Below are 10728 nucleotides of genomic sequence, written 5' to 3' on the forward strand. Positions count from 1 at the left end.
TTAACTTCGCTTTAATTAAAACCAAAAGTCGTGCTCTCGACTCCCACCAATGGTCGTAGGTTCGGCTATCAATGGCGGTGACATCGCTACTGACTCTATTAGTTTAAATACTCCAGCTTCCTACTCGCCAGAGCAGAATGAAACAGACTAGACCCTACAATCACGAAAACTACATCGCTATCAGAGTTCCCTGCAGGCATAGAAGAAACACATCAAGACTAACAGACTGAGTTTCGCAAAGTCGCTACGTGCGCTGGCACTTATTTTTTTCTGTGTTTGTCGTTTGCCGTAGTGTAAAACTGTGCCCCTTTTTTTGAGAAAGCTTGAGTTTCTACGCGCTCAGCATGTTTGTTGTACGTGATGACTTAGTTTGGATAACTAATGCATTTATTTCTGTGAAGCCTCCTTAAATGATAAAGTACGGCTTGGTTGATATTTGTTATTCGTGCCTAGTGCCCGCATCGGCGGCCACTTTGCAAGGTTTTCGGCTGTTTCCCGAAGCCGACCCACGGTAACTATACTTTTTATGAAGCGGCAAGTTCCGAGGATTGCGCAGATAGTGGACTCTTATCGGTGGGTGGACTTTTCGCCATTTTGTGACACCTTGAATCTTTGACCACGCCACGAGAGCGCCAATCCTAACGGGCTACGCCTCTACTTATGGCGCGGCAGCGCGAGAAGTTGTAGGCCTAATCCCCCCACCCCCGCGGACGACCGGCGTTCCAAGTGGTCAACTGACCAACAGAAACCATGCCCGGGACCACAGTCGTCGAGGGCATCGAAATCGCCCCGCAGGAGCTCGATGAAGCGGGATGGACGACCGCCCTCGGCAGCAAACGAAAACAACCAACGAGTACGCCGTCATATGGCAGGCAATGTGTCACCAAGAATGTGACGGCTGGCAGCCGCATGGCCAGCTCGCCGGCCAAAAGGTTCATGAAGCAGGTAACGGCACCCTTGAGGCTACCGAAATTACCCAAGGACCAAATCAAGATCATTGTGCGCCCCAAAGGAAGCCTCGACGTTTCCAAAACGGATATCATACTCCTCGCCCAAGCCCTGACCATGGCGGCGGCCTTGACGGAACAGCAGACTGCCGAGGACACCGTGTGCCCAAACAAGATGCAGAACATTTTGGTTATCTCTACCCCTCACGATCAAAATGCGAGGGCAGATGCCAGAATCAGCAAGATACATACTAAGCTCGGCGTCTTTGAGGTGTCAGCCTACATTTCTGCCCCTGATCACACATGCAAAGGTGTAATAAGAAACATAGACCCTTCATTTGACAAAGGAGCCCTTAGGAGGATGATTCTGGACCCAAGAAACACTACGGTATTAGAAGTCAGAAGAATTAAGAACACACAGGTAGTTGTTACACTGTTCGACGGCATGCGAGGGCCCAACACGGTCATGTGTGGAGCCGCCCTCGTTCCATGCTTTCTGTACAAACGGCAGATGGATGTGTGCTACGCGTGTGGCCACGTGGGTCACCGAGCCGACGTGTGCCCCAGTAGCGAAGAGGAAAAGAAGAAGTGCCACGGCTGTGGGAAAATGAAGTCATCAGAGTCACAAGAGGAGAAACACCAATGCACACCCAAATGTGTAGCATGCAGCGGCCCCCATATCACCGGGGATAAGACATACAAACAACGCTACCAGATCCCATTTATCGTTAGGCATCGGCGTCGAAGACGACGACAAATGTTGCGAAAAGCACAGATGGCTAGCGGCGATGGCATCAGTATCTCCTACGCACAAAGCTCGGTGACACCTGCGGCAGCATATGGTGGCTCCACACTGCGAGTCCGCTCACAATCGAGGGGGCGCTCTCGCTCCAGGACGCGAACCGGCTCAGGGAAAGGCGGGAATTCCAGCGCATCCAGATCGAGATCCCGGTCCCGGTCTCGCTCCCAGCCCGCGAAGCGGGCCACGTGGGCCAACAAAGTCAAGGGCTCCGGCACAGCACCGTCGATGGGAAAGAATACCACGACGGCCAAAAGAGCGAATGGTGAGGCACAGTCAGCGCAAGTGAATGATCCCCGAATCGAATCACTTGAGGCGGAAAATCAACAGCTCAGGCGCGAACTTGCATAGCTTAAAGCAGTGCCTTAAATAGCATTAGAGGGTAAATCTCGAATCGCGATGAGGCTAAAATTAAAGGTGCCACTTGCTGGCAAATCCAAGCGTAAGGCTGCCGACCCAAAACCGGTGAGCGAGACAGATGAGGAGAATGAGATGGCTGAGCCGAGCAAAGCCATAGCTACGGCCGCCAATCCTCCTGCCAAAATAAACAGCAATGCAAGCTAGCTGCCATAGAAAAGACCGTAGGACGCATGATGGAAATGCTTCTCGGGATGGAGACGAGATGAACTCAACTAGATCGAGAGACCCAAGGTCCAAGCCAAAGGCAGGCTTACGGTGTTGACAGTGCAGAATCAGGCAAACCCGAATCCCGAAAGTGGGGCTAAAGGGCTAATTCATCATACTCAGTAGGCAAAAAGGCGAACGCGAATAGCAACAATCTGAAAATCTGGCAGTGCAAATGCGCAAGTTTCCAGAGGCGGAAGGTCCCATTGGGACAGTCTATCAGGTATATTGCGGACTAGCCGCAAGTTATATTGTTACAGGAAACGCTATGTACTGCTGAAATTTCCCTCTCGGGGTACCACACGGTAGTAGTATACAGGCGAGAAAAGGGCAGAGGTATCGCTACCCTAATCAGAGAGAACATCTGGTTCGTTGAGCACGAGGTCCGCGTGTACAAAGCGGGCCTCGAGACCCATTTAATAGAGATCGTACCCAACAGAACAATCAATTCTGACATTTTCATTCTCAACGTGAACATCGCACCATCGGACAGGAAAAGAGACTTTAAAACAGTACTAGGCACCACGTCTAGGGCGGCGAGAAGCGCCTCTCTCGTTGTTGCGGGTGAGTTTAACGCACCCAATACGGAATGGGGGTACGGTTACAAAAGTGCAAAAGGGACGAACTTGGCCTTCAACGCTGTGGAGCTCGGCTTAATACTCGTCACAGACCCAAGTCACAGACTCCTTCAACTTACCAGATCCGGTATTTCGGTCAGTCGAGATACGACTCCCGATCTCACCTTCCTCCGAGTTATCGAGGGCACGTGGGACAACCTCCAGGAGGGGCTAGGCAGTGACCATTACATACTTGAAATTCTGTTGCGTGTCAAACCCAGACCGCCGCGAGATATGAGTATGTGGACTGGGACCTTTTTCGAAAAATCAGAAATGAAACAGTCCCGCCAGACGAAACGCATGAAGATCTGCTAGATAATCTCAACATGGCGGTTAAAGGAGCAACCAAAGAAATCATTACGGATCTTGAGGTTCCTAAAATGGACTCGAGACTTGCTCACCTCCTGGAGGCCAAACACGCCCTCTCAGCCAGGTGGAAGACCCAAAAGCTTAATCGTACACTCAGATCGAAAATCGCGCTTCTTAACAAGGAGATTGAAACATATTCGGCCCAGCTCACCCGGCAGCAATGGGATGAGACATGTCCCGAAACGGACGGGCGTATGCGAAGAGGTAGGAAATGTAGCTTACTGAAAAGTCTCCTCAACGATAAGCAGTCTAAGGACACCCTTAGCCTTGCAATGGATAGGCTCATTAAGAAGCAAACCGCAATTGGTCTCAACGACAGGGAATTAGCCAGCAACTTAGCACGTACTTATCTCCCCCTCGCCAAAGAAGCGGATCGCCCGGTAGAGCGTGTGAACTACATGGGATTCTCGGCACCTGATCTGGATGAACCTTTCACCGTGCCAGAGATCAGACACGTTCTCTTTAATCTAAACGGCAGATCAGCCCCGGGACCTGATTTAATCACAAAGAAACTCCCCAGGAACCTACAGGATAGGGAAATCGAGATAGTAACGGCCAAAATAAATGAGGTATAGAAAAATGAACAGGTCCCGATAGACTGGCGTACCGCAAAAGTGGTACTCATACCCAAACCAGGAAAACCTCCACATATAAATAATCTGCGGCCTATTTCCCTTACATCATGGATCGCCAAGGTTGCGGAACACGTGATACATAACAGGATCACTGAACATATTGAAAACAAGGAGCTCTTTAGGCACAACCTAATCGGCTTTAGACAGGCGTTGTCCACACAGAACGCTATGCTTTTGCTTAAGAAAGCAATCCTTGATAACCCTACTCGCGACTTGAGAGGGATCCTCACACTGGACCTCTCCAAGGCCTTCGACAGGGTCACGCATAAACACATCCTGACGGAGATTTCGTCTCTCAACCTGGGTCAGCGGTTTCAGGATTGCACCAGATCTTTCCTCACTGATCGCAAGGCACACTTCCGACTAGGCATGGTCACGGGAGGACCCTACGAGCTAGGCACCTGCGGCACCACGCAGGGCTCGCTCCCCTTCCCACTCTTCTTTAATATAGCCATGCACAAACTCTCCACTCGCCTCGCTGCAATCCCGAACGTGGGTCACGCTATTTATGAGGACGATATTACAATCCGGGCGCCGGGCGGATCGCTAGCCATGCTCGAACACTCGTTACAAAGCGCGTTGCAGGCTACCGAAGATTCTCTTTCTAACACGGGCCTTCAACTCTCCACCGCTAAATCAGAGCTACTGTTATACCGCCAGTACAGACAGGGGTCAGAAAACTCAGCCGATAGAGATTGGAACTAAAAATGGGCATCCCATACCGACGAAGGACTCGGTCAAGATACTAGGTCTCCTCATTGATGCCAAGGGCTGTAACTCGACGGCTCTCAAGAGGCTCATGGGGTAGGCTATTAATGTCCTAAGACTTGTAGCCCGCGTCTCAAATCGAAGAGCCAGTCTAAAAGAGGATAATTCGCTCAGAGCTTAACAAGCATTCTTCTTGAGTCATGTCATCTACATCTAGCCGTACCTTAATTGGGGTAAAGCGGAAAAGGCCAAGGTCGACTCCCAACGAGAACCGGCCTCAAGTGCGTGCTCGGCTTTCCGCAGTCCACACGCACTGAGAAGCTGCTGGAGCTAGGACTCTATAACACCATCGATAAGCTAATAGAAGCTCACACAGCGGCTCAGATAATGAAACTTTCATCCACTAAGCCAGGGATTAAGATCTTAGAAGAAGCAGGAATCCAACCCAGACATGAACCGACGACCAAAGTAAGCTTGAGCCGGGAAACCAGAGCTCGCTTCATGGTTGACCCAATCCTGCGAAACATCCACCCAGTGCATAACGAGGGTAGAAGATTCGCGAGAGCCAAGTCCATCCTTGAAAAGATCAATAAGCAGAAACTAGATGCCCTCTCTGTCGATGCTGCCAGACATGACAGCGGGAATAACTTCGCTGTCTCGGTGGTAGACTCGGGGGGCAACCTGGTCAATGCAGCCTTTGTTTATATGAAGTTTGCCCATGTGGCGGAGGAAGCGGCGATCGTTCTGGCTTTTCACAGCTCAAAAGTTCCCGCTATCGTCTTCTCGGACTCGCGCACAGCGGTTAGATCCTTCTCGTCCGCCCTCATATCTGAACAGGCGAAGAGTTTTGTGATTAAAGCACTTCAAAGGACTAGGGAGAGCACCGAAGGAGGATACCAAATCTCGTGGTTCCCAGCCCATTTAGATAGGTCAATTAACCCGCTTGGATGTAATCCTGACGAGCAGGCCCACCGGAGAGCACGCGATTTCACGCACCGCGCTATCGCGGGTAGCCAGGTTTGGAACGAGGTCAACATCCATAAAGATCCATTATGTACTTTCCACGAAATTGTTTCCCATTATCGACTAGGCAGGAGGACATTTCTACCCCGTCACCCCAAACTGAACAAACCTCAGGCTACCACACTCAGACTGCTGCAAACCCGTTCGTATCCCACTCCTCGGTCCCTTAACAAGATAGATCCTGAACACTCACAGTCGTGGGTTCGGTTCCCACCTGCGGCAAGTTGTTTTTTCATCTACTTTAATTTCCATTAGTTTATCGTTTGTATATTTCATTTATTAAGCACAAGTAATTTCCCTTATGTTGTCCTTGGTGTCAGTGTTTGTTGGCTTCTTATGATATGACTATGTATATATAGATATGTTTATAATGCCACACAATCCACACTACATATCCAGACCGCCTCGAGCACGTCTCGTCGATTAAATAACCACTTAAGTTTTGCGCGCATGTACGGTACGACACATGCTTTTAACTTTTCCGCACTCCCTACGGCCATTCGCTTGTGGAACAATCTGCCTGATCACATTGCTTCCGAGTCAGATCAAGAAAAATTTCGTCATCTCCTACACGAGCATTTTTCATAACAGCACTTACATATCACTTTATCTTGTTTCTAACACTTGACAATCTGCTTCGAACTTCTTGTGATAATTTTTTTTTGATGCATTGCTATCTCGCTCTTGTGAATTGCTATGTTATGCTGTGTCGTGTGTTCACTTGTATGCCCTGTATATATTATTGTTTTTTAGCGTCTTTTTCCCTGAATATCACTTCAAGAATTGTACTCCCTGATATGTTCATTTTTTGTGTATTTGACTTTCTAGTATTAATGCCTTACGTTAAGTTTTACTCAAGTTATTTCCTTAAGTGTACCTTCGTGGCCTTCCATTATTTCAGTTGTTTCTGTTTCATGTTTCAATCTTGATAGTAATGTTGGTGAGTCCTGTATTGAGGTGTATCTTTTGTATACCACTTTAGAAGGCTGCTTACTCTGTAACCCCCCTTACACAATGCCCCCATGGGGCCTGTAAGGTATTTTAAATAAATAAAAAAAAATATATATATGCATATAAACCAGCGCAGACGCACCAAGGGTTTCGAACAGGATGGCCAACTTACCAGGCACAATGCCGCTTCGTAGTAGACTATGAAGATGCGCTATCTAGAATGTTCTTCGAGGAATGTGGCTGACCACCCTCATACAGGATGCGAGAAACATACTCTTAATGTCAGCTAGTTATTGAAGTTTGTATAATCGGGCTTTCATCTCAAGTTTTCGCAGTCTAGACTGCGGGGTACACCACGTACTATGGAATCAGAATTGTCATCGAGCTGGAATGACAACCTTCACTCCTTGGTCAGATCAGGTAAACGGGATTTAGTCAGATGTGTTTTCAACTTTCTGAGGGATCGACTTTCTTGAGGGATCAACCGATCCATGGTCGATCCCTCACAGCTCGTTGCGCAATTTCACAGAGGAAGAACCAACCTATAGAAGAACAAGAGGAAGAAGATCCAAGATGGGCAATGTTCTGAGGAAGAGCCTCAGCAACCAGCGATGCCTCCTGACGAAACGCGATAAGAAGCTGATTCGCAAAAGCTGGCGCATGTTCTGCGAGCGGAACCCGGACTACGGCGGGCGCATCTTCATCGGCATGTTCACCAAGCACCCCGAGTACCTGCAGCTGTTCCCCAGGTTCAGGGACAAGGAACTGCGCGCGCTTCGCCACGACGCCAAATTCCGGGCGCACGCATGCGCCGTGGGCCACCAGCTGTCGGCCATCGTCGAGTGCATCGAGGACGACGAGGTGTTCGTCGAGCTGATCCGCAAGAACGCTGCCAACCACCTCCCGCGGGCCGGCGTGCGGCCCGCGAACTTCGAGAGCCTCTTCACCGCTGCGCTTGAGCAGATGGTGGCCAGCAACAGAGCATTCATGACGCCAGCCACCATGAACGCGTGGGAGAGGCTTTTCGAGGTGAGGGTGCACTTATTAGGCACCACCGGACCCTATTCGAGGGAGGAGGAGTGTTCCTTGCTGCAGGTGGACCTAGACTTGACGTGTTTTATTTTAGTCTTAGAATAGCCGAATAATCGACCCCTCCCACCCTACGCAAGAAAAAAAGGAAAAGAAAATGCCACCTTCTGTTAGAATACTAACGCACAAAACCACCACTCGTTCAGACCTACAGCCTGACATAGGTTGACGGCGCTTGCTCCGTGAGAGCGCCAATAACTTAACATTGCTTATCTAACGAGGCATGGTCTGCAGTCCATCCCTCCCCGTCTGCCGTGATATAGCAAGTTGGACGAGTTGGTTTCCGTTCATAATGATACCGACATCCCCCCTATCCAAAGAAAAAAAAAACAACCACAACGCGGGCAAGATAGATGACAGGTCGAGCATTGACCTGCTACTGAAGTTCATTAGTGTAATCATGTGATGCATATTCATGTCAGAATAACGCACGGATGATAACATAAGCTGCGGCACGCTAAATTTAACAGACCCATCTAGAACTCGATTCTTCAGAACCTTTACCAATACCTCAGTACTAGATTCACAAGAGCATTCACAATATTTTAGTTGCCAGGACTCGTACTGTCTGCTATCTTGTCCCCATTCCCTTCTCGCGCTTTCTACTTTTATTATGAACATTACATGTTATAACACAATGACACCTGGTAACATAAAGAAATACTAAAGTCCATTGTAGATTTGAAACGTGGCGCAAGATGCTGCTTGCCATCCATTCCACGTCGCCCTTCAAGGCTTAGTATTCATACTTTAGCTATGTATCACCCAGGAATTATAGAAGGCGCCTAAGCAAATTTCGGTAAATATAGGTGTCCTCGCAGGAGCAAAATGTCGCTTGTGTTGGGTTGAGTTTCTGAGGGGACATGCGGTGGCGAAGGGTGAGAAAGATAAGAGCATGTTTTCTTTCTTACAAATAAACACTAAATAAATTAAATAAACTCTAAATAGATAAAATAAATGAAACAAAATCAACTTCTTTCGTAACAATACTTCCGTCAGTGCTGTCATTTACGAAGGAGGACTTTCACATGCTTGCTGCTGAGCTGAACCTCCAACTCGGATTTTTACGCATATTTAGCAGCGTCCTTTGAATGTTCGACAGCCGCTCTTATTATGGCTGATAACATGCAGTATAAGTGTTGCGAAACGATATCTTATGCTAAAGAGAGCGCCAGCAGCCCATATTCATGTATACTAAGAATACCGATATCCGAATGCATCAATATGTGAGAGGGATCAGTTTTACGCTAATTCTTTTACAGAACATTGCGAACGTTGCCTATAAATGGTAATAGGGAATGACACTAATGGGAAGAATGTTTAGGGACAACGGACATAAAAAGATATAAAAAATACCGCTCTGACAATATTTGGAGTGCGTTTTTAAAACCGCTAGTGAGTCGGGCTACTCGAGAAGACACATTCTCTTGTAAATTTCTAGCAGTGCCTAATGTTGAAGGACAGAAAAAATTGCAAGTCATGGCTGGGTCGGTTTTCCTGTTTTCATGCCTTCACTGCTCTTGTTTACTCTAAATACTTAGTTAGAAATAAAACAACTAGCCGGATGCAACAGTCTTATGGACCGTTAATGGCGGTTTGTAAACGTCGAGACCTCAGCAACAAGCCTTCCTTTCTGTCTGTGGTGTCCTGTACTTTTCAGATAATGAACACAATTACGAGGAACGTGTACGACGAGGCCGCAGAATTCTCGGCAACCAGCCAGGACACGTCGTCGGGAGATGAACGCACATCGCTCGACCCGGTCGCTGCCTTTGCTGAACTCTCGAAGACAGACGCTGCTGATGCTACATCTGGTTCCAGCACCGCGCTGGGACTAGTGACCACACAGGAAGCCGCCGCCGGCGCTGGTGCTTCGGAGAAACTGACCGAGGAGCGTCAGGACAGCGTTCCTGGCACTTCGAAGCCGAATACTGCGGCGACCGCCGGAAACGTCAGCGGCATAACTACAGGGTTGGCTATCTTGGGCGAAGCGAACAGTGCTCCTTTAAAAAGTGCCCACTGCGACGTTGCGGACTCTTTAACGCCGTTAGCACCAGCACCTGCGGTGGACGCTGGTGGCACGCAAGCACCACCAGCCGCACAGCCTGGCTTGCGTGGTGCTGTGCGTTCGAACAAGCTAACCCAGAAGGCCAGCCTAGATGCGCCGTCACTGGATAACATGAAGCCGGCTACAATGTAACGCTTCGCCAATCATTGAAGCGACAATTGGCAGTGATGTATGTAATCGTACCGCCGAATTGCCGCAATGTGTCGCAGAGGACATGCTCAGAGCTCGCGAATTGCAGTCGCTTTCTTGTCTACTTTTAATATATCGAACATTTTTATTGTGTCGTCGTAAAAACATCGTTTGAAAAGGTTTGTTGCTCTAGCTGTGTGGTGTTTAGCACAGCAACAGTTTTGAGGCTGCGCTTGATGCGTGGCGATGGTATAATGCATGTTGGCTGTTGACCTGTTGTCTCCCGGAACGGCGATGCAAGTGAAGGTTGACGCTTTCGCGCAGCTTGTGACAAATTTGCAATTCGACGTTGTATGTAAATGAACAAAAGCTTAGACAGGAAGTCCTCTGAAGGCGGAGCTGCTGCTTAGCTGTCGCGCATGCAACTGCACATATAGCGAAATCTTCATAAGGATGTTGGAGTAGGGCGAACTTACTTTGTAAGGACTTCATTGGCTGGCCGTCGGCACGTATTGTCGACCAGAGGAAGGCGCTTGCAAGAACTGTGGGAGGCAGCTAGCGTGCTAAGTTCCAGCACTCCGTCAGAGGAAATACAACGCGCAAAAGTCGCACTCGATGCTATGTGCAGGCGCCGCATATATTCGACGACTGAAGACGCCGAATGTCTGCCCAGCCGAGAATGTATTTTTGCCGACGGGGCAAGCTTGTATAATAATATGGTGTACAAATTTACAGCACCTACATAAGACACGTCATTAATTTACCACAG

General features: G+C 48.7%; 1 protein-coding gene across 1 annotated transcript; it reads left to right on the forward strand.

Moving 5' to 3' along the window:
- Positions 1 to 750: 750 nt before the first annotated feature.
- On the forward strand, positions 751 to 10124 carry LOC135899987 (uncharacterized). Its single transcript, XM_065429410.1, has 3 exons — positions 751 to 2011; positions 7203 to 7702; positions 9423 to 10124. The coding sequence occupies exons 1-3, from the start codon at positions 751 to 753 to the stop codon at positions 9960 to 9962; spliced, it is 2301 nt and encodes a 766-aa protein (XP_065285482.1). The 3' UTR covers positions 9963 to 10124.
- Positions 10125 to 10728: the final 604 nt, after the last annotated feature.

Source organism: Dermacentor albipictus, chromosome 10 (genome assembly GCF_038994185.2).
Source record: "Dermacentor albipictus isolate Rhodes 1998 colony chromosome 10, USDA_Dalb.pri_finalv2, whole genome shotgun sequence".
Classification (NCBI taxonomy): Eukaryota; Metazoa; Arthropoda; class Arachnida; order Ixodida; family Ixodidae; genus Dermacentor; species Dermacentor albipictus.

What these genes read in the sequence shown, in the direction of transcription:
- LOC135899987 (XM_065429410.1), top strand. Translation starts at nt 751, where the DNA reads ATGCCCGGGACCACAGTCGTCGAGGGCATCGAAATCGCCCCGCAGGAG. An exon ending in GACGGCCAAAAGAGCGAATG is followed by an intron (nt 2,012 to 7,202) that starts GTGAGGCACAGT and finishes GCAATTTCACAG; the next exon opens with AGGAAGAACCAACCTATAGA. An exon ending in CGTGGGAGAGGCTTTTCGAG is followed by an intron (nt 7,703 to 9,422) that starts GTGAGGGTGCAC and finishes TGTACTTTTCAG; the next exon opens with ATAATGAACACAATTACGAG.